General features: G+C 42.0%; 2 protein-coding genes across 2 annotated transcripts in view; both read right to left on the reverse strand.

The window, feature by feature from the left end:
* Nucleotides 1–14,036, reverse strand: part of LOC135522279 (myotubularin-related protein 11-like) — a 32,478-nt gene extending 18,442 nt beyond the window's left edge. Inside the window, exons 1-3 of the mRNA XM_064948383.1 lie at nucleotides 13,652–14,036; nucleotides 8,032–8,101; nucleotides 96–232 (exon numbers count right to left, since the gene is read on the reverse strand). Of these exons, the coding sequence (XP_064804455.1) occupies nucleotides 96–232; nucleotides 8,032–8,101; nucleotides 13,652–13,708 (264 nt within the window). The 5' untranslated portion in view covers nucleotides 13,709–14,036. The remainder of the gene's footprint in view (nucleotides 1–95; nucleotides 233–8,031; nucleotides 8,102–13,651) is intronic.
* Nucleotides 14,037–15,807: 1,771 nt separating this feature from the next.
* LOC135522280 (OTU domain-containing protein 7B-like) overlaps nucleotides 15,808–27,273 on the reverse strand; it is a 32,561-nt gene continuing 21,095 nt past the window's right edge. The window contains 8 exon segments of the mRNA XM_064948384.1: nucleotides 15,808–19,806; nucleotides 19,809–20,940; nucleotides 21,857–21,935; nucleotides 25,066–25,180; nucleotides 26,037–26,186; nucleotides 26,311–26,438; nucleotides 26,657–26,754; nucleotides 26,855–26,982. Coding sequence (XP_064804456.1) covers nucleotides 19,451–19,806; nucleotides 19,809–20,940; nucleotides 21,857–21,935; nucleotides 25,066–25,180; nucleotides 26,037–26,186; nucleotides 26,311–26,438; nucleotides 26,657–26,754; nucleotides 26,855–26,982 — 2,186 coding nt within the window. The 3' untranslated portion in view covers nucleotides 15,808–19,450.

Here is a 27,273-nt window from a genome sequence, read left to right on the forward strand (position 1 = left end):
TCTAGCAATAATACGGCATCATTACTACTTTCCTACTATGATAGCAGGTGAGCTGTCCTTCAACAGTCCATACTCAGAGCTAGTCCAGTACTCACATCAGGTTTGGGGCTGTCCTGAGGCACAAAGGCCACTCTGAAGTGGGTACAGAAGAGAGTGCCAGACAGCCATCCGCCCCCCTCCTTGGCAGTTAGCTTCTTCCTCACCAACACAGCCCTCTGGAGCACACACTCTCCTGGGGAACACAGACAGGGGGTTTAGGCTGGAGCACACACTCTCCTGGGGAACACAGACAGGGGGTTTAGGCTGGAGCACACACTCTCCTGGGGAACACAGACAGGGGGTTTAGGCTGAAGCACACACTCTCCTGGGGAACACAGACAGGGGGTTTAGGCTGGAGCACACACTCTCCTGGGGAACACAATCAGGGGGTTTAGGCTGGAGCACACACTCTAGGGAACACAATCTGCTGGGAACACAGAACACAACAGGGGGTTTAGGCTGAAGCACACACTCTCCTGGGGAACACAGACAGGGGGTTTAGGCTGGAGCACACACTCTCCTGGGGAACACAATCAGGGGGTTTAGGCTGGAGCACACACTCTCCTAGGGAACACAATCAGGGGGTTTAGGCTGGAGCTTACTGAACATAATACAACAACTTTATTGTCCACAGAGTGTTTCAAATGTGCCTGATATGAAACACAATTTTAGAACATCATGAGAGTTTCATTGTCAAGACTGAGCATTCCAAGGTAAAGTGATAAATTGTGCAAAATACCAGAATGACTGCTTGTTTGAGGGAAGGGAGAGGGTAACGTTGAGTGCTATGTATCACAGAAATGTGAATGAAAATAAACTTCAGCATGGAGTTTATCAAGGGGCTGGGAGGTGCTATTTCCTCAGCTATGTCAGCCACTGAACGGTTGAGTCAAGCAGATGTAGTTGTCTGGCATCCAGGTCCAGCTTGGCATTTGCCTCATATTTCTGATCACATTGACATTTCACATACACATAATTAAATATGGTGTGTGCAACCAATGTGATTACAGGTCTACTGTACATAACAGTTAGCATAACAGCCCTCACATATAAGACCTGTCTCATGTACCGCAATCACAATTCACCAGCTTGTGATCGGGCTCCATAAACTCAAAATCACTGAAAACGGGTTTCAGAAAAGGTACTCAGTCATTTTCTCTCTAAGATGCAACATTCAGCTCTCTTTTGTCCTTCCACACTCTGAATTTGTATCTATTTCCTTACCTTCATACCAATATTTCAGCTCAGCCTGTCTAAGTAGCTATCAGTCTGCATCAAAATGTCCGATCAGGTCTGGATCTACTGAAAGAATGGGAAAAAATTTCAGTCTCTCAATGTGCAAAACTGATAGAGACATACCCCAAGCGACTTACAGCTGTAATTGCAGCAAATTTTTTCCCATTCCTCCTTGCAAAACAGCTCGAGCTCAGTGAGGTTGGATGGAGAGCATTTGTGAACAGCAGTTTTCAGTTCTTTCCACAGATTCTCGATTGGATTCAGGTCTGGACTTTGACTTGGCCATTCTAACACCTGGATATGTTTATTTTTGAACCATTACATTGTAGATTTTGCTTTATGTTTTGGATCAATGTCTTGTTGGAAGACAAATCTCCGTCCCAGTCTCAGGTCTTTTGCAGACTCCATCAGGTTTTCTTCCAGAATGGTCCTGTATTTGGCTCCATCCATCTTCCCATCAATTTTAACCATCTTCCCTGTCCCTGCAGAAGAAAAGCAGGCCCAAACCATGATGCTGCCACCACCATGTTTGACAGTGGGGATGGTGTGTTCAGGGTGATGAGCTGTGTTGCTTTTACGCCAAACATAACGTTTTGCATTGTTGCCAAAAAGTTCAATTTTGGTTTCATCTAACCAGAGCACCTTCTTCCACATGTTTGGTGTCTCCCAGGTGGCTTGTGGCAAACTTTAAATGACACTTTTTATGGAGATCTTTAAGAAATGGCTTTCTTCTTGCCACTCTTCCATAAAGGCCAGATTTGTGCAATATACGACTGATTGTTGTCCTATGGACAGAGTCTCCCACCTCAGCTGTAGATCTCTGCAGTTCATCCAGAGTGATCATGGGCCTCTTGGCTGCATCTCTGATCAGTCTTCTCCTTGTATGAGCTGAAAGTTTAGAGGAACGGCCAGGTCTTGGTAGATTTGCAGTGGTCTGATACTCCTTCCATTTCAATATTATCGCTTGCACAGTGCTCCTTGGGATGTTTAAAGCTTGGGAAATCTTTTTGTATCCAAATCCGGCTTTAAACTTCTTCACAACAGTATCTCGGACCTGCCTGGTGTGTTCCTTGTTCTTCGTGATGCTCTCTTTTAACGGACCTCTGAGACTATCACAGTGCAGGTGCATTTATACGGAGACTTGATTACACACAGGTGGATTGTATTTATCATCATTAGTCATTCAGGTCAACATTGGATCATTCAGAGATCCTCACTGAACTTCTGGAGAGAGTTTGCTGCACTGGAAGTAAAGGGGCTGAATAATTTTGCACGCCCAATTTTTCAGTTTTTGATTTGTTAAAAAAGTTTGCAAAAATGATTGTGTCCCACTTGTTGTTGATTCTTCACAAAAAAATACAGTTTTATATCTTTATGTTTGAAGCCTGAAATGTGGCAAAAGGTCGCAAAGTTCAAGGGGGCCGAATACTTTCGCAAGGCACTGTATCAACGCCAGTCATATACTATTCCATGTCACACTCCAACATATTCTCATCAATATACTGTACTTACAGTTGAAGACGGAAGTTTACATCCACTTAGGTTGGAGTCATTCAAACTAGTTTTTCAACCACTCCAAAAATGTCTTGTTAGCAAACTATAATTTTGGTAAGTCAGGACAACTACTTTGTGCATGAAACAAGTGATTTTTCCAACAATTGTATACAGACAGATTATTTCACTTATAATTAACTGTATCCCAATACCAGTGCGTCAGAAGTTTACATACACTAAGTTGACTGTGTGTTTAAAAGGCTTGGAAAATTCCAGAAAATGATGTCATGGCTTTAGAAGCTTCTGATAAACAAATGTACATAATTTGAGTCCATTGGAGGTGTACCTGTGGATGTATTTCAAGGCCAACCTTCAAACCCAGTGCCCCTTTGCTTGACATCATGGGAAAATCTAAATAAATCAGCCAAGACCAAAAAATTGTAGACCTCCACAAGTCTGGTTCATCCTTTGGAGCAATTTCCAAATGACTGAAGGTACCACGTTCATCTGTACAAACAAGTATAAACACCATGGGACAACACAGCCATCATACCGCTCAGGAAGGAGACGAGTTCTGTCTCCGAGAGATGAATGTACTTTGGTGTGAAAAGTGCAAATCAAACTCAGAACAACAGCAAAGGACCTTGTGAGGATGCTGGAGGAAACAGGTACAAAAATATCTATATCTACAGTAAAACGAGTCCTATATAAACATAACCTGAAAAGCCACTCAACAAGGAAGAAGCCACTGCTACAAAACCGTCATAAAAAAGCCAGACTATGGTTTGCATCTGCACATGGGGACAAAGATCGTACTTTTTGGAGAAATGTCCTCTGGTCTGATGAAACAAAAATAGAACTGTTTGGCCATAATGACCATCATTATATTTGGAGGGAAAAGGGGAGCTTGCAAGCCGAAGAACACCATCCAAACGGTGAAGCACGGGGGTGGCAGCATCATGTTGTGGGGGTGCTTTGCTGCAGGAGGGACTGGTGCACTTCACAAAATAGATGGCATCATCTATCATCATTGAAGCAACATCTCAAGACATCAGTCAGGAAGTTAAAGCTTGGTCGAAAATGTGTCTTACAAATGGACAAATACCCCAAGCATACTTCCAAAGTTTTGGCAAAATGGCTTAAGGACAACAATGTCAAGGTATTGGAATGGTCATCACAAAGCCCTGACCTGAAACCGTATAAAACATTTGTGGGCAGAACTGAAAAAGCGTGTGCGAGCAAGGAGGCCTACAAACCTGACTCAGTTACACCAGCTCTGTCAGGAGGAACGGGCCCAAAATTCACTCAACTTATTGTGGGAAGCTTGTGGAAGGCTACCCAAACATTTGACCCAAGTTAAACAATTTAAAAGGCAATGCTACCAAATACTAATGGAGTGTATGTAAACTTCTGACCCACTAGGAATGTGATGAAATAAATACAAGCTGAAATAAATAATTATCTCTACTATAATTCTGACATGTCACAATTTCTTGAAATAAAGTGGTGATCCTAACTGACCTAAGACAGGGGATTTTTACTAGGATAAAATGTCAGGAATTGTGAAAAACTGAGTTGAAAAATATTTGGCTAAGGTGTATGTAAACTTCCGACTTCAACTGTATGTGTCCTCATTACACTTCAGATGCATTTTCCAATCCAAATGCATGACTTATCTTCTGGGAAGGGATGTATTGGTGCATATTTACAGAGCCTTTTTTAAATGTCAATTAAACTTGCAATTTAACCTGCTCTTGTCTAGTCCCATGGGATACAGGGCTGATACAGCTTTGACTATACAGCTATCAATATTAGTCTATTACCATGTTATTACGCCATAATGTGTTTACGCCATGTGTTTAAATGCTTAGGAATTTAAAGGAATGATGAATTTATGCAACATATTTTAAAATCTGTTTGTAATATTTTGTTGATGCTTGAAAATAAAAACTAGATTCCAAAATTCTAGAACAAATCTTCCAAAAACATGCACTTTTCATCCATACAGCTCTCTCACATCTAAACACACAGAGCACAAAGACACACCCTCTTTCACACATCAGTGAGACAGCACATTTGTAATGCTCTCTCCCAGCAAAACAAAGCCTTTGCCAGCTAGACTTTGGTTTCCATGGCAACAAAGTCCAGGACAGAGTAGAGGGGGAAAATAGCCTTTTTACCTCTTGCAATGGAAGTGTTTGGCCAGACACCATCATGGTGGAGAGAATGTTTTCATTTTCAGCTTTTAGAACAATAAAAAGGATTTGGTGGGTTGTTGAAAGGGCTCAATTCCTTCAAAACTAATTTTAAGGAACTGAATTCCTTCAAAAATAATGTTGAAAGAGGAAAAAAAAGGGAATAATTCAAAAACATAACTGCACAAAGCATACCATTTTTGGTAGAGCTCAACCTCAGACAGCCAATTAGACCTCGGTTGAGAGAAGATTTTCAGGGATACCAAATTACAGAAAAACAGGAAATCGTAATTTAACACATCAAATGCTTGTTTATCCTATGAGAAAGGGAAGTGTGGCTGTAATCAAGGTCTTCACAGCTAACGCTCCAATACTTTGCCCATTGCACAAGATTAACACCAAAGCCTGGCAAAAACTACAAAGAAATCTTCAAAGGGTCCCCCAGCAAAGCCACAAGATCTTTGGGGTGTGTGAGCTGAGGACTGGAATCAAGCAAGGCACTGTGATTAGGCTATGTTTACGCCGACTTCGGTCTTATGACGCCGGATCAAAGTCACAAACTCTCAACACAAGTATTCCCTTTCTAAAGTCCCAGACATATAGCTACAAATTCAACTCTTGAACCAGACGCCCTCCGGACACTTTAGGTTTTAAACACAAATGAGCCCTTGTTTCTAGGATTGCCTGTTACTCTGTGGCCAATCAGGCTCAGTGGGATTTGCGTGCTCCTTTTAATGGCTCCCCGGATGCAACAGTGCTGAAGACATGTCTTAGGCATTGTGGCTCACAGACATGAGAGAGGGGACAGGAAGTGTCTGCTTCTGGTTTGACTGTTCTGGACTGGAGAGTCTGCAGGTGGTTTACATTCCTAAAACATGGGAAGCTGAGGATTGAGTCACTCAATACTCTATATACAGTGACGCTGTTTATAAGATGACACGAGTAATTTAACAGTTTAAACAGTTTTACTTTCGTCCAACAGAGTGCAGGCCCCACACACACCACACACACACAAAGCTCAAGTGCCTTTGTCTCTCTCTTTTTCTAACCCTCCCTCGCACACAAAAACACATGTACTCACATATGCACTCAGACAAACACATACACATGCACTTTCAAACAAACACACATAAACTCTGGAAAATCCTCACTGTGGCTATATTTCTCTTTGTCCATTGGTGTTCTGCCAGTGGATTGAACAACCTGAGAAATCGGCCAGAGAGAACACAGCTGAATGTGATATGAACCAAATGCTCCATTTTCAATTTCATTTGTTTCCAACCACATTTGTTCTCCATTTTGTTCCTATGTGTGTGCAGAGGAGATGTTTCTGGCCCTCTGCTAACCAATGGGAGAGAACAAGACAAAAGGTTTACCAGAGCGGTGTCATGAAATGTCTGATGAAACAACACACACAGCTTTGTTTTCATACATTTACAGGACTTTTTGGGCAATAGAAATGTATTCCCATTCAAAAATCCTATTTTGCCTACCCCTAAACCTAAATATAACCCTAACTTTTACCCCAAACCTAATAATTAAGCCTAAATATAATTTTAACAAAATCCGGACATGAAGTCCTGACTTTTCAAAATGTTTCTGGTTTTCCTACCTTGCCAGGACATTCTGGTGACCTGTCAAGACATTGTGGTTGTGACAATGTAGGAAAACATGTATACATATGCACACACACGGAATGCACAGAGCTCTTCACTACTTCTTTAGGTAGTTAGTGTGCTATCCAAATTGAGCTCATAAAGCATACAATTGTATATTCTTCAGAGATATTGACCTGCTCTTCTCTTGTCACTCAGCAAGGCCAGCAGTGACAGTCCAAGGATTGACACCAAACCAAATCCAGTGTAACATAAGCACATGGATCAGGGGATTGTGGTTATGCTCTGAGGAGGGTCCTGTCCACTTGGCTTTGTCTGTGGCTCTACAGTAGGCCCTTCATATTCAAAGGGTACACGATCTATCTTTCCACCCATAGCTGTTTGTGCTGCCCTGACCCATTCACCCCCTGGAGCCCGCTCTGGTTTCCCCTGTCCTGTGTCCGAATGTTATCTGAGAATGTGATGAATGGCACGCAGGGTTGTATAGTATACAGTACACTGAGGCCTGGGACTTTTCCGACTGTCTGTGTGTCTTTGGGATGCTGCAACGTGAGCCCTTTCACCCAGTTTGCTTCCACAGATTCCCCATTACCTTGTGTGGTGCATCTGTGAATGTGTGTGTAGCACATTTTTCAGAGCTGAAAGTCAGTTTCCAACATGAGAGAACTCCTTCGCAGAAACTATGACAGTGTTTCCAATTCGGATGAATCCTTTCTGCCTTAATGTGAGGCAGATTTCCATGACCAGATGTGTTCCAAATCTGCCGTGGCAGGACACAGAAAATTGGTCAGAGAAAGGGATGTGAGAGCCGGAGAGAAAGAAAGACAGACGGACAGAATTTCACAGTCACACGATAACAAAAACAACTCAGAATGGGTCCACAGTGACCCTCAGACAGACTGGGAGAGTCTGGAAAGAATGAGACAAAAACAGTTTCTGAATCAGACAGAAAAAGTGAATGAAGTGGGAAGTGAGGGAGGAGGGGTGTGTCTAGGTCAGCGGTACAAGGTGGAAGTGAGAGCTGAAAGTGAAAGGGACAAGGAAACACACACACTGCTCCCACAGAGGTGCTGTGAATAACTGCTGATATGAATCGTTAGAGATTAGCTTGGCTCTGGAGGGGCCCTGGCCTGCCAACATTCCAGTTGGAAAGCTCCTGATGCGGCGTGCTGCTGAAACTGAGATTATGAACAGGGGCAGGGGCCTGCAGCACTTCTCTCCACAGTACACTGACAACACTGTTCCCAGAGGCTACAGTACAGTAGCTTAGCACTAGGATTTAGTAAGAAAACAGAGATACAGATGGGTGCAGTTTCAAAAGATGGACTTGCCTAAAGAGATGTGGCTGACGCTGTGTTTTCAGACCCACATGTTATGATACGCGTATGATACTGGATTTGTCACATGGAACTAGCCTCATATTCATCAGTGCTCTTCAGTCTGGGTCTTACCTGGTAAGCAGCGCAGTCCAAACATATCTCTCCCCCGTGCATTGACACCACTGTGACTTAGCATCCTCTCCTGCGGAGAGAACAGAGAACAGGCCTGGTGTTATTACTGCATCCCGTCAAAAATAATAAGAGAACAAACACTAATGTGATTTTGCTTCAACTCAAGATTTTCTTATTGACCACATTCCCCAAAACCATAGCCAATCCCACAATGCTCCATGATGACTCTCAGTTTCCATGTTTTATTAGTTGTTTTGCTCTGTACGGTATGATTTGATGCGGTCTCGAAGTACTTCAGGCTGTTCTGCTAGCAGCATAATCCAATCCCATAGAACCGCAGGTTGCTATTACCGGACTACTGGCTAGCTGCTAGCACATATGGGCCCATTTAGCCTGAGCTCCCACCCACCACAGAAGACCATTTACACAGGGTAGAAATCACACAATGCACAAGACATAGGCCTAGGCATTGAAAAAAGGAACTGTTTGTTCTGGTAATGACTACTCTGGCAGTCCAGTATAGAGACATGGAAATTGCTATAAAGTATACAATGAATCTTTATGGTACTGACTACTCACTCAGCAATTCTTCACTGCCTACAAGGCCAATGTTCACAAACACGTTACATTTTTGCTGCAGTTTAGTCACATATTTCTTGGCTTGCGAACTAAAAACAACTTACTATAATGTGTGACAAATACTCTTAGGCTACTATAACTCTTGTGACACACACAATGTAGAGGTGAAGTGAACTGTGTGCTAACATGCTAATGAGAACGTATGACACACTTCAGGTTTCCTTTAGATTGACAGGGGCTAAAACCTCATGAGAACATTAAACAAAGATAACCTTTGCTCCTTAAACAGGTTGTAAGTTCCACTCATTCATAGAATAGTTGTTTGCCTTGTCTGTGAAATGCATATGCCCAACTGACCATATCAACAGTGGCCTCAGCTCAAGAGCACTCTGCTAACATTAGCATGATGCTAGCATATAATGCTAGCATAATATGCTAGCCTCATGCTAATGTTAGCAGAATACTCAAGTGGCTGAAAATGCTAGAGAATATGGAGGAGCTTAAGTAACTTGTCAACAATAACAGAACTTGCACATCTGAATAATAGTAGTATTGGTTTTCAGCTTCTTTCCCATCATCAAATCACACAGATTTTAAATTCTTGCCACAGCAGTTAGTGTGAGAGAAACCCCAACCCCAAACTGCCAACCCCCCTAACAAAAACCTCAAAAATGGGCTCTAACAAAAATCAAAAAAATAGGCGAACAGTCCTGACTTTCTCAAAACAGAAGATGAAGTCCTGGGTCATACCAAGACATCCTGGACAGGGTTATTGTTCCACCAATTTTATTGACTCAATCCTCCGCCCAAGACCTGAGTTAGCAGAAGGGCATGGTGGATAAACAAGCCAGTTTTTAAATTACAAGGGAGAACACTAAAACTTTACAACGTTCTTGGTTTCTGCTCACCAGCAGACCATTGTTAATTTGTTTTCTTCTGGCTTTTCAACTCATTTGTTTTTCCATTGTTTCAGCACCAATTCCCCATTTATAACTCAAACACCCACAGCTGCATTGCTTGCTCTTTTTCTGAACTTATTTTGATATTTAGATCTTGTTTTATTTTTTTTTATCTGAAACTCAGTTCCTATCATCAACCCTTTTGGGAGTTATCAATATTAACAAACTCTGTTTCTGTGCCTTGGGATTGTGTTATAGTCCGAAGTTCAGTAAACATATTTGGATTCCAACAGCAGAAATTCTCTAAACTGCTCCACCAGCTAAAACTACATTTGGAGGCTGAGGAAGAATAGAGTGAAAGCCTATCAAATAAACTACAACAAAATGTGTCATAACATGAAGAGTAACTGCACTAGACAAAAGGTAGAACAAGTCAGCAGGTAGATCAGATAGGAGAGAAGGGCGAGGTGAATCTGTCTAGACGAAAATGACTGGAACCCTAAATCGGTGAGGGAGAGGAAAAATCCCAAATTAGAGTCCTAAATCCAATTCACCCCCAAAAATGAATAACCACATGTCCAGGCTCTGTTTCTGCTGATGATTCACTCCTCGACTCTCCCTGAAGTTTCTGGCTTTTGCGTGTGAACTACTCGATCACTCTTTCCCTCCCTCCTGCCCTCCTTCCCTTTCTCCTCAGGGAGTGCAGCCAAGGCCCATTGCAGTTTCCATTGCTCATGGCTTCCCCTTGCCACTGCGGGCAGACTTCTTCTGCAGAGGAGAACATACCTCCTCTGCCCTGAAATAGACCAAACTTACTGGTGGAAGGAAAGTGGCAGTCTAACACCACATAAACCTCACACTGTAGGTTTGAACAACGTCCCTCGCCAACAAGGGGCCTGTGTGTAGCTCAGGTAGTTAGATTTTTACTAGTTAGATCATTAAAACACACTGTTTTAACATGTGGTGCTGCTGTAGAGGGAGGTTAGCCTGGCGGTTTATGTGGTATTGTTCTTTTCCTCACATCAATAAGCAGGTTTGTGGCATTGCCGTAGGGGCTCTAAAAAATGTAAACAAGGATGTTGGGTCTTTTCTCTAAACATGGACTCGCTTTGAAGTGTTTTACCTCTTGCCCCATTTGGAGCAACTCCTGAAACATAAACCAGACAAAGTTGTCCTGAAACCCAAAACCGTTTCTGTCTAGCCGTGAGCCGTGGCTTTGCTTTAATGCTGCCTCGTTTCTTTTGCTTTCAAGGACCGTCTACGACAGTGTAATACATTTGCTACAACATAAATAGTCACATCACACACTTTATTATACCGAGAGAACAAAACCCCAACGACAAAACAATGAAAGAGATCCCACACTGGAATAGACTACTGAGAATTCCAACTCGGAATGTACAAAAGACAAGGAAGGAAAGTGATTGAAACATATGAGAAAATATGAATGTTTTAATGAATCGTAAATTCATATACCATTACCCACTTGCCCTGCTTAAAATGCAGCTTTGAACCACTAGCTTACTCTACAGCCTGCAGAAGCAGTACTATAACTCCCCCTATGGAATCTAATGTGCCCACAACTCTCCATATAAATGAAGGTAGAGGGACTATTTATAGTAATGCCTAAGGCGTCTTGTCCTTAAATCATTATAACGACCTCAGCACAGACTTGGTCTGCAACAAACACTCATTAACTGCCCTTAATGATAGTCCAAATGAGTTGCTGTTCATGGTGAGACATTTTGCATTCTAATCTTCTTGCATATCGCTCTAAATTAATCTCTGTATCATCTAGTCTGAAGGAAAATGGTTGTATACTCAATGATGCACTCGCTGTGTAAGGAGGGTTCAAAGTTCAATCAGAGGGTGTGTGTGGGGCACGTGTGTGTCAGAGGGTGTGTGTGGCAGTATGTATTTCAAACTTCTATTTGTCACTGGTTGTGCATGTGTCAGTTCATAGCATAAGTATGTCAATTTGTAGACTGTAATTACAGGACAGGTTTCAATAACTTGTGTTTTAAATGTGCCTCTTGTTTAACAAACATTTGTGACTCCAGCAACTCATAAACATACAACTCCCACATTGGGTGTTGTCCAAAACATTCTAGACACTTGAAATGGACAGAAACAGGCTACCATCCTTGTTTCACGCTTCCCTCGGGATAGCAGTATTGGTTAATAATCACCCAATGTACAATCAATAAATCCTTGAAAACAAGCATACATCTTGTTTACTAACGACAGACGGCATTGTTTTGTTCAGTTTCCGCATGGGAAGCACCGCCAGTTCCATAGCTTGTTTCAGGATCGGAGGCCCTATGGGACTGGGTGTGTGAATACCATTTTGGCTCTCTTTTATGAGCCCTCATGGATCTCCAGCCACTCTGAATAGAGCTGAGCCCTCTGACATTTTCACTACTGTGGCACTTGCATTGTGTTGTGTGGTTGACTGACTGACTGCTTCCAGATTCTAGCTAGCTGAGGAGCCAGAATGTGAACAACTCCAGGGAGGGGAAAGACAGAGTGTGGGGAAACAACAAGCCTGGACTGTAATTATGAACAGTAACATGCAAACCTCCTTATAACCCAACCAGTCTGCATGTGATGTGAAATGGATGGCAGGACTTTGCTTAACCTTATGTCATATCTCAATGGTAACTAATTTGGTATTACTGTACATAGCCTACATACACAAGAGTTACAACACTTATTCTACAAATGTAATTTGGTTCAGTATTGGGACCAACTGTAACCTACTTCTTAAATACAAAATGTACACGACAAAGGTTTCAGATCCAGTGTCAACTCATTCCTATTCAGTGCGTTTCTAAACCTCAACACTTTAGTGGAAGTGAAACCAGAGTGTATAGGTGTATAATATTCAGGACATCACCATATGTTAATCTGCAGCCACATTGCAAATGTTTATTTCCAAGATGGCTAAAAGAAACTGCTATTTCTGTTAGGCACTTATATTCAAGAACTCCTGCTCCTCAGGCTGCTGTTACCATGGCAACAGTCAGATGTTGCGCTAATCACCCCCACTCCACATGTGAGCAGCAATGCTTGAGGGTGGAGTTGAGGCATCTGTTATCGTTTCCCCCTGCGGCTTCTCAAAATAACCAAGAGCTAAGCAGCTCAGAGCGCACGAGCACACCAGCATAAAATTCAAAAGAAATATCTAGGCTATGACCATCACTGTAATAAATCAGTCTACCAATTTTCACCAAGGTTCTTCAATTTAGATTGGGTTTTAATTGTATTGGGCTTATAGACATGTCCCTCGGCCCGAATGTGTTCACACAGACAGTCTTCCACGCAATGATGTTCAAATCTCTGTAAATCTGCATGGCTGCTGCCTTTACAAAAGACTTTTCCCAAAGACGGGCGTGACAAAGCATGTTCACTGACATACTGTAAGTAAAAGGTTGATCCCTTTGTGGTGGTATAACAGACCCATCCAGAGCTCCACCACAATGTGTCCTGTGCAAAAAAAAAAAATTCAAGGCCACAACACATGAAGGATCTCAGAAATAAACCTGAATGTTAAGAAACCACAGGTCTCTCTGAGGTTCAAAATAAATAAATAAATATATATATAGGCTTTCAGTGAAAGTGTGTGATGGTAGCAGCTTCCTGTATGCTTGCTTCCTGGCCACCCAAGTTTAGAATCAAGAGGTGCTGCTGAAGAGTAGTTAGGAGTTATTTAAGAAAACAGGCATCACTATGCATAATGATCCAAGGTCTTGAATATGTTGACTAATCCCACTTGTCGTAGTCAATTTATATTCCCACATATCATTATTTTCATATAATATTGTACAGTATGCAACTGTACAATCAGTCTTCTGTCTGTGGAATGTAGGCTACCAAACCATTACTGTTTCCACAAGTAATACAAAGCAATGTTTCATAGAATTCGAGACATTGTCGAATTAGTTGGACACATTGTAACTAACCATTCTGATCACAGCAAGATATCTAGGTGGAATCTACATCTGTTTATATAGTCCAACGATGGAACAACCGTATTTCAGTTCATTATTCTCATTGGTAGCTAAAGTTGACCCACGGCAAGCTACATTTTAGAACACGAAAAAAATCCAACATAATATTAAAACATTGAGTCGAAAGCCTACCTTTATATCTGGAACCATCTGTCTCACTTTGAACGTGGTTTTGGATCCCGTTAACATTTTCACGTCCAATACTCAACTCTCGAGCGAAATATAGAAAGTAGACCTTAAGAAACGGTCCACTTTCTTCGAATGACAGCGAGACCCTGCATCACCGGTTTCGAGAACAGAGGTGGTCTCTGAATTAAAAACTAATTTCGTTCCTTTCACGGTTATCATTGCCGAAAGAATCCATGTATGTAGGCTACTGTGTAGTGCACGCCCCACAAATGTACCGCCCGTCAGGAATATTTGCCTATAGTTGTTAGTCACTGGAATGTGTAAGAAATGTTTACTTCTGCTTGTACCCATTCCTCTCATTTCCATTTGTTGATTCCCTCGCCATAGTTAAAATGACACACCAGTGAAAAAAAAGCAAGTGCAGTTCAGCCTCTTAAAGGGACAGCAGTGTAAAAAGCATCTAATAGGATCCCAATTTTTCACCAGTAGATTGTACTTCAATAATAGTCCTGCAAATTAAGCCACTTTATTTGGGTAATCAAGGTCTTGGTTAGTTGAATGAAGTGTCACAACACTGGGACTAAAGCAGTTCAGTTCTTCAGGACTATGAAGAACACTGTGCTATAACATTTTGAATTTAGGAAAGGTAAGACAGACAGTATGTAGAGCTTTTGAAGTAGGCCTAGTTTTATGGAAATGGAGATGGTTCAAATGGGCCATTTAATAGGTTGTTGAATACAGGCCTATACACAGATGCACATATATTTCTAAATACAAGTGTTTTGCCTCCAATGCTAAATTAAGTAATTTGTAATTGACAAGCTGATTCACTGAAATTAAGAAATATAGAACCAGCCTGAGGTAGAGATAAAAATGTGATCGTGTAGTCCCATCGTTAACTTCAATATAGATACTTAACATCAACAGCCCTATAACATTTTACAGGATCATACATGCTTATAAAATAGTTGTAAATCATTATTCCCGTGTTACTAATGCAGAATGAATTGGATGTTGCATTTGTAGTATACTGTAAAATGACTCACTAAGTATTCAACTTCTCGCCTACCTTGAGAATTTCAAACGAGAATGGAAGCAACGATGTAAACAAGAAAATGCCATGAGGATGACTAGGCTTAAAGAGCACAGAAGCAAAAAACAACTATTTCAAATTCTAAATAATATTACCAGTAGTAAACTCCCTACAAGATACAAGCCCTAAAAAAGGCACCCATTTGCAGGCGTTAGTCTTAACACAGGCCAGTGATGAATATGAGTGATACAGTACCTGCAGTTGATCCTTTGGTAAATGATGAGCGTCTGAGGTACGGCTGCACTGTCATCTGAACTGACAATGTAGAAAGGTAGTACTGCAGTAATGCAGACAAATGCTATTGGAAGAATATTCCAGCGGGAATGTATGGAAGAAATTCCTTTTGATGAGCAAATAGAAATTCTAAAATGGATAAAGTACAGTCTGTCCCTCCTAACAGCCAGGTGGGGAGACCGTGTCCTGGTGGACGAGCTATAAATCCAAGCCTCGTTCTACCACATGGGACCCTATTCAATATTACATAAGGGTCTCCAATTTCTCTAATACATAGAACAGCTTCAGACACTGTCAGCTGCATCATCTGGGTGAAAGTTACTACTAATGTGTAATGCTGTAACAAGTTGTTTCTAATACATAAAAACAGCTTTTGCTGTTTAATCAACCAAGCGAGAGAGAGAGACTTGAGTGTTTCAACACAATTGATAATTGACAATATAATAGTTTTGAACATTTATATCTACTGGCTGGCGTCAGATGTAGATTGATTCTAACAATGTGTACATCGATTAATGTAAATCGCAGTTAACCCAGAACTAAAATCTGGTGTCATTTGGTCAGATGGTCGATAAATGTACTGGACTACGGTACCATTTATGTTTAAGAAGTCTGGCCACGAGAGATTTCAAATCAATGGTGTCACAATTATATCATCCTTAAAATCAAGATAATACCAATTCTCACCCTTCATCAAACAATTGTACATCCAATGATTACATTGAAAAACAGACAATCCCTTTTCAATACATCTCTGGAATACCTACCATACATTTGTAACCCCCCCAAAAAACAGTCAGAAACTGAGTAAAACATTTGGATTGCCACCATGTTGTTGAAATACAAATGAGAGTTTATTCAAACAGTGCAAAAAAATAAAAAATAAATCAGATGTTCTTTCCATCCAGATTGCACTGTCACAGCCTCTCCTCTCCAAACATGAAAAGAGAAAATAAAATAAAATAAAAAAAACCAGGACAGCCCAAATCAGCTCAAAATAATGCACAAATTTGGTTAAATGGATAGTAATTTACATGCAACAGTTCCAGTCCCATGCAACTACAGTATCCCATGTTCATGTTGCTGATGACTATTTTGTCCCATAGAAATGAGAGAAAATGTACAATATAAAAATAATGGGTCAGTTACTTTGTAAAACAAATTCAAAGCCATCTAATTCCTAGAGAGGGATTGCAGCAAGAGCATAGGTTGAAAACACCAACAATCAAGTATTGAATCATTACCGTAATGTGTTAGCATTGCATGGATTGGTGGTGGAAAAAAATACACACATAAAATTCAAATAAAAATAAACAAATAAAAGCCAGTCTGCTTGACACATAAGTTCCTCAACTAAACATTCCAAAAAGAAACTTCTGAAAAAAACAACAATCTTACTATAAATATATATTCTGAAATCATATCGTCAGGTCAGCAATGAGGAAACTAGTTTGCTAATGAGAAACCTTTGAGTTTAGGAGGCTCTTTTGTGATCAACCTTGACAGCCAAACTGTCCATTTTGGTGAATACTGACTCCTCCATAAACTCAGGCTATTACAAGCTTATATTCCACTCATTTTTAGCATCCGTCAATATAGATTATCTTTAAAAACATTGTAAAACTTTGGGTTTACAAAAATAACTTCCAACATATACAACCTCGCTGTCATTTGTTTTTGTAATACAAAAATGTTTGCAGTCTAAGTGAAATGTTCAAGATGTTGTCTGTAAGCCATCCAATTCTTAATTTTTTTTTTTTTGAGTTGATGATGTAAGCTAATATTATTACATTGAGAGGAGAAAGCACACACACACCCATTTCTTAGTTATCCCTCTTTCCATTAAAGATGACCTCTTGTTTGTGCCTTGTGAGCTGCAATTGTTTTGTTGCAAAAAGGTTTCATACAGCGTAAGCACACACACACACAGAAATATTGTTTTGGATATAGCATAATGGTATTGTGGGGAATGGTTGGTTCCAATTCAAGAGGACATGCCACCTCGAAGTCATGGAGCATCCCTTGAAGGATGACTATTTTGAGCCGCATGTTTGAACTACCTCTCAAAAAGACAAACATTACTTAAAGTCCCTCATACCCATGGCAAATTGTATTTTTGGAAATGAACTCAAAACTTAGTACCCTTGAAAATTGTTCTCATTTGTATTTTTGGTTAAGTAGGGCATGGAAACTTCCAGGAACAGGGAACTCAAATACAAGAGCGCCATCCATTGGGCAAGGCAGTGAATTGCATACAGATATTCTCACACCATTGTGCTTCAAGTGAAAAGACTGAACGGCTGTTTATCAAGTCAGGAAGATTGGTCTTCCTCATGAGTCTACATGGCTCATTGGTAATAACACGGCTTGGGTGAGAAAGTGTTAATACATTGGTGATGAGATAAACAATCAATTCCTAATCTGCAAATCATTGAGAGTAACAGACCAAGACGGTATCTAAAAAATGTGATATGTTCCAATCTCCAGAATTATTATTTATATATATTTTTTTACATTTGATCTCTAAATCGCTTTATGAACTACGAACAATGACTCCATGTCTGGATGCAAAATGAAAATAATTAAAACAGGGGCTTTACACTGAGTAGGGTACAAAAATACCAGAAGAGAAACTGCAGCAAAAACAAATAGTGTACATCTGATGCACATTTTGTAAAACATACAAACAAGACTGTAATGCCACAAGAACAAGAGACTGAAAAAGGCAACAAGGAAATAGAGTTAAACCACAACACTGGCACCAAAAAGCTGTACCCATGGTAACTGAATCCTTAGAGAAGGGGTTCTAGCCCATGCATCTGCCCTCCCGCAAGTAGAGGTGGCAGTGTCTACAGTTCTGACATGACCTAAGGACAACATAACAGTCAGATACCTTCAAAACGGTAACAAAATGTCTACGGACATTAGGAAAGTGCTTGAATTTGTGCAGAAAGAGGTTAAGCGACAGGGGTCAGTCACTTGTTTGGAATCAACACAATGCCCTCAATAGGACTTGAAGGGGAGTTGGGTTAAACAATCCAACTTGTTTTGAATCGTATCAATGCGGTGTCCATGGCAGAAATTACAGGTTTGCCATAAGTAGGTTCACGAAAAGTTACATGAATATTTAGACCAAAGTAACACAGCGCTATGGACGAGATTCCAGAAAATACCTGTTACCTTTCTCAGCCACAAGAGAAGCAGAGACTCATTGACAGTTACAATGTAAGTAGACAATGTTACAATGGACAGTGTCTTTTTCAACCAAAATGTGAACGTTTACCAGTTTAGCATATACTGATTACCTTGAGGTCGAGCTGAAATTGCGAGGGGAGTTTGTGTTTTGAATGCCGGTTTAGTAGTGTTGGATGACCCTAAATGTACCAGCATATTATTGAAATGCCTCATTTTCATGGATCTAAAATGACGAAAACAAGTCAGGAACAGTAAGATTATAGCAATCTTATTAAATACTGTATATTAGTCATTCGTAATATCTACCACAGTACTCTGCCATGTTTGTTCTATAATTGATACTGGGAGACATCTAAAAATGGTAGAAGTTTTAAAATGTACTTGATTGACATCTGGACACAATATGGTTTGGACACAATGGTGAATTTAGATTGGATGGTTACTTGGCCATAAAAGGCATCTTAAGGGTGGATAGGGCTATATGTGTGCCTGTTTCTATTTGAGATGAACTTGTATAGAGGGGGTCTGTTGCATTCTGGAACGTTAGCAGCACCAATGCAGCCCAAAGAACAGCAACCACTGTAACATAATACTGTAGTTTCAATTTGCATTACAAGAGAAAAGAAACCCAACTACTCATCAGGAAAGAGCTCCGTTCATTCCCAAGTCATACATGAGCACCCGGTATCAGTAATGCCCTAGGCTAGTCCGTCTGCATACATCTCTAACCCTCTGGTTGAAAAGACTAACAAGACATCGAAGGGCTGATTCGTATGTTAAAATACCACCAATTTACAGGGCCAAATATAGGTTGTCTCCACATATAGAGGAGTGATAATCAAGAAGTTTCAGGTTGTGCTTGTGCAGTGTTAGTTTGTGTGTGTGTGTAATGTGGATGTAATGTGGAGTGCGTGTATCGCCTGCCGTATACATTCTCTCCACCAGGAGGAGACAGTTGCGAGGTGACAAGGGGACAAAGCGGAGGAGAGCCTGAAGTTTCTCACACACACACACACACACAGCCTGCATAAGAGCCACAGCAAATGTAAGACAAGTGCACAGTCCTATTGTCTAACGCCCGCCGCAGCAGCCGCCAGCCACCTTCTCTCCAGTCACTGTACCGATCCTGTCCAGGACGCTCTCCACACACAGTGTTGCCTTTAGCGAAGGAAGTGATGCGAGGGCCAGGCTCTGTATCGTCCTATAGCAGGAAACCTCATCCATCAGTTCCCTTGTGGTTGGTGGCCACAAAGCCAGTTCTGGTCAGTATGTCCGTTCGTTCAGAACCTGTGGATGGCCGGCTCCGTTTCCCTCCTCTTCAGCTCCTCTCGGTAGCAGCAAGAGCAGTAGTTGCCCGTCTCAGGGTGTCCGTAGTAGTTGCAGCTGGGCGTCCGGCAGCGGCTGGACTGGAGGCTGGATAGGCCTCCTGCGCTGCCCAGGGAGTAGTGCCTGACCGGGAGAGGCCCGCTGCGAGGAACATCAAGGCCAGAGCGCACTTCCCGGAATCCGTTAGTGTAGCCCCCGCCTACAGGCTCTGAGGTGGGGTAGTCTGGAGGGTCGTGCTCGGGGAGGTACGAGGGTGCGAAAGAAGAGGGGATGAGGCGAAAGGGGCTGAGGGGTACCGGTGCCTGTGGGGGTGGTACTGGGGGTGAGGGGGGCCCTGCGCCATGGGGCAGTGGCGGGGGAGGGTGGCGTAGGAAGGCAGACCGGGATAAGACGAGGCTGGGGAGCCACCTGCAAGCTGGCGCCGCGTCTCCATGTAGCCATGCATGTGTGGGTGCTGAGTAAGAGGGACGGGGGCCGGGGAGGGCGGCTGATCCATGAAGGTTGACCGGGGGATGGGCACCACGCCAGAGTAGAGCGAGGGGCTGAACGAAGACGACTTGAGGTGGTTGAAAGTGGGCGGTGAGCTCTCAGCCGGCTCTTCTTTCGGTTCATAAGTGCGGTAGCCCACCTCTGTACCCATCGTTACCTCCTTCTTGGGCTGCTGGATGCCATTGGTGCTTCCTTTCCGCTCTGCCTCTCTCCGCTGCTGCTCCTGCTCTACCCGGAAGCGCTCCTCAGCGTCAGACAAGTAGCGCTGGATCATCTCCTCCTGGAAGGGCTGGCGGTTGCTGGTGGTGAGCAGGCCAGCAAAGATGAACTTCCTCTCGCCCTGCATGGCCGCCCGCAGGATGCCCAAGCTCGCCTTCACGTCGGCACTGTACTTATATGGGTCACACTCTCTGCTTCCGCCACCCGTGCCATTCTGACGCTCGCTGCCCGACGACGGTGAGCCCTTCCCAGAGTCCTCGGAGGCATGGGCCGAAGGCGAGCTGTCCTTGCTGCCTTTCCGCCCCCTCAGCGAATTTTTCTTCTTCTCTGTACCCTCCTGCTTGGCTCCGCCTCCTCCTGCATTCTTCCCCGTCATCAGCCCGCCCACATTCTTTTTCAGCTTGCTGCCCAGGCTCTTGCCGAAGCTGCCCAGCTTGTTGGCCACAGAGTCAGCCCTCTTCTTGTCTTTGTCTTTCTCCTTCTTGGTCTTCTCCTTTGCCCCCGTACCAGTCGTCAACGTTGCCGAGCTGTTACTGGACGAGCTGGAGGAGGAGGAGCTGTTCTTGGTCGACACACCTCCACCTGCGCTGGCCGCCCCTGCTGTCGTCATTGCATCCCCGTTGCCGTTGGAGCTGCTGCTGACAGACTCCTTGTCGGATTCTCCTGAGTCGGGAGGGGTGCGGGTGTCTTCTCCTGCAGAGGCGGTGGGGGACTCGGGCTGGGCCAAAGGTGCCTGCTGAAAGAACAGATACACCGATGATGAATTATAGGGAAGAGAAATTTCATTTTAAAAAGAAACAGGGAGCAGGTTTGAGTGACGCAGAGAGCAACAGAGAGATTAAGAGCAGGAGTGAGAGGTACAGATGACTCAGTTCAGAAAGCTTCTTTTCCATTTCTATAAATTCTATTGGAAAATGTATGCAATAATTGGAGAGGGTGTGACCTACAATGAAGACGTCACTCTAGTTTACACAATGGACAGCTATAAAAACGGTCCTCTCTGCCAAGCCCCATAACCATGACAACCGAAGATCTAAAGGTAACTCCAACATCCTCATTTTTATTAGAAAGGCCTAGAAAACCTCACAGATCTTCAACAGCGATCCTTCTATTGCTACTTCTGACTAGAGGTTAACGGTGAAATTGCCATGAGGTTGAGATTCCTTTCTAACTCCCCGGCATTAAATTGGAATGCACAAAAAGGCCACTCAAACCATTTAGTGTGACGTCATTTTATGCGTGGTTTGTTTTCACATGGTATTTGTGAAGCAGAGGAGAAATGACTACAGTCTAGATCAAAACAGAAAATTACAACCCACATAATAACAGAAACCCACACAGTTATGTAACACTGTAAATAGCTTGTCTACATTTAATAGCTTTTAATAGCTTTAATAGCTTTCAATTTAATCATCCATTACAACATGCTAAAAACATAACCAGGTAGGTAGCATATGATCTAAGCTTCACATTCAGAAACTATTTGGGGTTCAGGTATGCCATTGTTAAAAAATGATCTGCAACCAGGGCTGAACCCAAACCAGCACTTAACTCAAATGATCACTTAGTCTCCGATTGACATCAACGCATGACTGAGGGAAATGTGTTAAGAGTTAGGATTCTCCGTTAGTGAATGAGAACACAAAATATACCTCACAGGGCAGGGGCAGCCAGGTGACAGTCATGTAGCTGTGTAGCAGCTGGAGCTTTGCTTCCAAGGACAGGGTCACACTGAGGGAGGAAGACAGACAGGTCAAAGTTCAAACGGGGGGGTGAAATCGCCTCGTCATGCCCCTAACAGTAACACCATGTTGGGTGAAACATTTAGAGAAAAAGGCTGCTTCCCAGAATATTACATGCATCATTTAGAGAAAGGAAAATAAGAACTAGGCTACATAAGTGATGTCTGGTAACATGTCGGTTATTCAAACTAGGCTAATAGCGTGGCATCTGTTCAAGTCTTGAGCCCCAAACGGCTCAGCTGAAACTATGTAACCTTTCATAATGCAGAAATAGTATACCGTGTCAGATATGTAGCCAACATGAATGCATAATTGTGCAGAGCTGGAATACTAACGACCCCATAATGTTTCTATAATCCATTTTCAGACAAACTTCAGAAAGTATTCATACCCTTTGACTTATTCCACATTTTGTTGTGTTTCAGCCTGAATTCAAAATGGATTAAATAATCTCACCCATCTACACACAGTACCTCATAACAGTATACTACAAGCTTTTTAGAAATGTTTGCTAATTTATTGAAAATGAAATACAGAAATAAGTATTCACACCCGAGTCAGTACATGTTAGAATTATCCTTGGCAGCGATTACATCCATGAGTCTTTCTGTGTAGGTCTCTAAGAGCCTTGCACACCTGGATTGTACAATAATAGATTATTGTATTCTTCAAACTCTGTCAAATTGGTTGTTGATCATTAACAGACAGCCCTTTTCAAGACGTGCCATATATATTCAAGCCTATTTAAGTCAAAACTGTAACCAGGCCACTCAGGAACATTCAATGTAATCTTGGTAAGTAACTCCAGTGTATATTTGGCCTTGTGTTTTAGGTTATTGTCCTGCTAAAAGGTGAATGTCTGCCAGTGTCTGTTGGAAAGCAAATTGAAGCAGGTTTCCTTTCTAGGATTTTGCCTGTGCTTAGCTCGATTCCATTTATTTTTTATCCTAAAAAACTCAATAGTCCTTGCCGATGACAAGCATACCCATAACAGGATGCAGCCACCACCATGCTTGAAAATATGACGTGGTACTCAGTGATGTGTTTGTGATGAGTCGCCCCAAACATAACGCTTCGAATTCAGGACAAAGTTAATTTCTTCGCAGTTTTACTTTAGTGCCTTACTGCAAACAGTATGCATGTTTTGGGATATTTTATTCTATATTTTTATTCTGTACAGGCATCCTCCTTTTCACTCTGCCATTTAGTTTAGTATAGGGGAGTAGTGCTGAGAAATTGTATGAAAGTTGTATTATTAAATAACTAATTGACCAATGTTGGTTCAATTATTTGAAATACATTTTTTCATCCCCCTGTGAGCTCAATGCACACATTGCAGTTTCTCTAGAGATAAATCCGATCCAGCCAGAACTGTGCGATGTAGTAGTGAGCTGAAGTTTCCAGCTGACAAATATTTTGGTTCTTAAAATGTGGTAATTAACACACCTGTGTGTTCTTTGACACTATATAAACTAGTCACCCCGCAGTGTTTGTCATTACAGCCTGATCAAGACAGCTTGTCTGTCGAAATGTTGGATTTTAGGTTATTAAATTATTGCATTTGAGCTCCTAGAGTCTGGGGCTCTCCTTTCATTTTTCAAGTGTTCTATTCCCTTAGCCAGCACCTCGCCTAAATAGGTGTGAGTTTCTTTCGCCTCTAAATTGATTACAATGATCATAAACCATTGCACATCTACTTGTCGGTCTGTGTTTCTTTTATGCCTGCTACAGAAGAGAAAAGAATGCTTGATCGTGAGGGGACAGAAAGCAGCAGTTGCTTTGCTAGTCATCTCTACCTGAAAATACAGTAAACAGCAGTCATAAAAGAATGCCTTATTTACTTTGGAGAACTAAAAAAAAAAAGAAGGAAAAAATGCATTTTTGTCTGACCACTTAGGCAGCAGCTCTACAGAGATGAGGACTTGGAATGAAATAAAGCCATAAAACAAATGTAATATGCACAACTGAAATTTTGAAAGTAATGTGAATAAATTATGGTTAATAAATTCAGCAGTAATGGACAGTCACTACCATCATGGGACTCATTCATTGTTTTATTCTGTGTTACAGCATTCAACCCAAATAACCGAAAAACAAGATTATTTTTTAATAATCTAACCAAACGGACCTCAAAAGCACCAATCGCTCAGCACTATTGTGGAGCTCTATCACTACTGTCCGAAGTTCTATCACAGCCATTAAACTTTAACTGTTTTAAAGTCACCATTGGCCTCATAGTGAAATCCCTGAGCGGTTTACTTCTTCTCCGGCAACAGTTAGGAAGGCCGCGTGTATCTTAGTCACTGGGTGTATTCATACATCGTCCGAAGTGTAATTAATAGCATCACCATGCTCAAAGGGGTATTCAATGTCTGCTTATTTTAATTTTAAAAAATATATCTACCATTAGGTGCTTTCTTTGCGAGGCATTGGAAAACCTCCCTGATCTTTGTGGTTGAATCTGTGTTTGAAATTCACTGCTCGACATACAGACCTTACAGATAATTGTATGTGTGGGGTACTGAGATGAGGTAGTCATTCAAAAATCATGTAAACACTATTATTGCAACTTGTGACTTTTGCACATTTTTACTCCTGAACTTATTTAGGCTTACCATAACAAAGGGATTGAATACTTACTGGCTCAAGACATTTCAGCTTTTCATTCATTAGTAAAAATGTTTTAAAAAATCATTCCACTTTGACATTATGGGGTATTGTGTGTAGGCCAGAGACAAAACCTCAATTGAATCCATTTTAAATTCAGACTGTAACTACAAAATGTGGGGAAAAATCAAGAGAGTGAATACTTTGAAGGCACTGTATTAATTCCATTTAAGTTATTCTTGTACACCATTCCAGTTGAAACAGCAAATCTTAATCCAATGGAATAAATATCCAGCTATTTTTATTTCAGGCTATTTCTGTATTCCCCTTGTTCCAATCATAGAAGGCATTTAGTCCTAATCTCACTCTCACTGACAAGCATTTCTCTAATCTGGTGCAGGGGTCAATCCCTACCCACAGACACTAGGTCCTTTGAGGACAAAGTGACTGTGTGTGTTTTTGGAGAGGGGGTAATGCAGAACCAATTTGAAGTGTAATGATTCAGGTCATACCTTGCCAACATGACATTGTCTGTGTCATCCTTGCCCCATTCCCAGTCCTTCCCAGGGTCCACTGCAAAGTGTACAGGCAGCATTTTGTGTTCTGAGTCAGTGAGAGGGATCACAACTGTGGGGGGAGAGGGAGCAAAAATGATCAAAGTCAAATTAAAGGCATTCTTTCATCCAGCAATTGTCATTCAACTGATTCAAAGTAGTAATTAAAGAGGGACTTTAAGGGAGACCCAATTTCACCTCGGTTTTCCTATGCCTCATTAAGAAAATACAACTGAAAAGACAAGATTTGTGTCTTGGAGGCGTACTTTGATGTTGGTCATGGGGTAAATTCATAAACACTGGCAATCTACTCCAATTAGTACTCTGGTTTGAGAGTCCCAGAATGCAGAATAATTGATGAATTTACAAATGACATACACCCAGTTGACATGTTTCTGTAAAAACCGGCAATTTTTTTTAATTTTTTTTATTGTTGCCAGTATAACATTTAGTCACAAACCCTTCTAGATAAGAGAACAGTATAACCAGCTCTTCTAGGGTGAGTAAAATGGTCAGAGGAAGGTGTTCTCTCATTTGTGTCTGGAAGTAGCTAGCAAGCTAGCCAACTTTAGCGTCAGTGTTTGACTGATGTGAGATCAGAATGCTACTCTTCAGTCGGAACGTCAAGTGAGTGTTATTTTACGAACAAACACTGCCAGTCAAGGGAATTACTTGAATTCAAAACCGAACCTTCAAACATCAGAGATGTCACAGGTAGCCCTAATCTCAGACTTTTTCATTTTAGAAAAACATTGAAGTCCAAATTTCTTTTTTTTTTTTTTTACACGTTAGTCAATTTTGGGACTATGATTGATGTGCAGTTCCTCCAATTTCCACTTTGGTGAGGTGTAGTCTATTCAAGTGGCCCACTTCACTATGAGACGTGTTGGCGTGTTGTAGTAGGCTGATGATGGATGCGTTAACATTACCTTGCTCTTTGGATCCACCCTTCTGCTCCATGGAGACGAGGGCAGAGAAGTGGGCCTGGTCGTACGCAAGTACTAAGGGCGAGCGATGGCACTTGGCAGCTGGCACCTCCAGGGGCAGATAGATCCCTCCGAATGGGATGGGGGCAAAAGCTGGTAAGGGAAGAAGAATACCGTTTAGCATAAAACATCACAATCCACTACAACACTAAAGTTCATAAAGCACAGCTTATGATGTAAGGCAGCCAATTAGTAATATCAAAATGCATCTTCCTACCCTCTCCTCCAGAGTCCCTGAGCATGGTGTCTGCCACCACTACTATGGGCCTCCTCAGGACATGGGCCAGGACGAACACATGGAACTCCTCCAGACTCTCGTACACAGGCTCCTCTGATGACTCCGTCCTGCACATAGGAAACAAATGGGGTCAGATCAGGAAACACCCAGGAAGTGACATAGGCAACCACTATCTAACATTTTCCTCTCACTATTTTAAGTCTTCGTTCCAAAACAGAGGCTCATGAAGGGCCGTAACTTCATGTGGTATGCCTCAAACTTAATATAATAGTATACATACTTAACATAAATAATGCGTGTGAGAGATGTCCAAGACAGGTCTTACCCATTGCTGCCATAGTGTATCCTAGGTTCACTGGAGGCCAGTTTTAGCAGCTCATTCCACTCCTTCTGCCACTCCTCCTCTGTGTACACCAGACCAGACTGTGGACACACACACTTCAATACACTGAAATGGAAGTTTGGACTGTAAACAATCCCTTGGACTAAGTTTCACATGGATCCATCCTAGTGAATTCCCCACCTCTTTATTCTGCATGGTCTGCTGCCACCTCCACCTGCGTCTCAGCGACTCCCTCTCCTGGCCGTGGTCCATCAGTGCATATAGAGACTTCCGCAGCATCAGGTCACGGTCATGAAAGCCCCACATACCTGCAAGGCCGTACAGACACATAGTATAAACAACACCATCGCAAAGAAAGGAAAACCAGTGGTTACATCCAAACCTTAAGGTAAAAGGCAAGTTGCTTGATGTGGGAGTTCTGTTCTTAATTAGCCTAAGCTGCCATTATGGGCCTTAGCTTCAGGAATATCACAAATAAAGCCCCATTTCTAAGGATGGATTACAAGGCATTTTGCATACAATGCTTACACCTCAATTGGGTCCTAATTAATTGCTCTGGGCTAAGCCTCTCCAGCAGGACACTGCCGCTTAGCTATAAT

This window comes from Oncorhynchus masou, chromosome 30 (assembly GCF_036934945.1).
Source record: "Oncorhynchus masou masou isolate Uvic2021 chromosome 30, UVic_Omas_1.1, whole genome shotgun sequence".
Classification (NCBI taxonomy): Eukaryota; Metazoa; Chordata; class Actinopteri; order Salmoniformes; family Salmonidae; genus Oncorhynchus; species Oncorhynchus masou.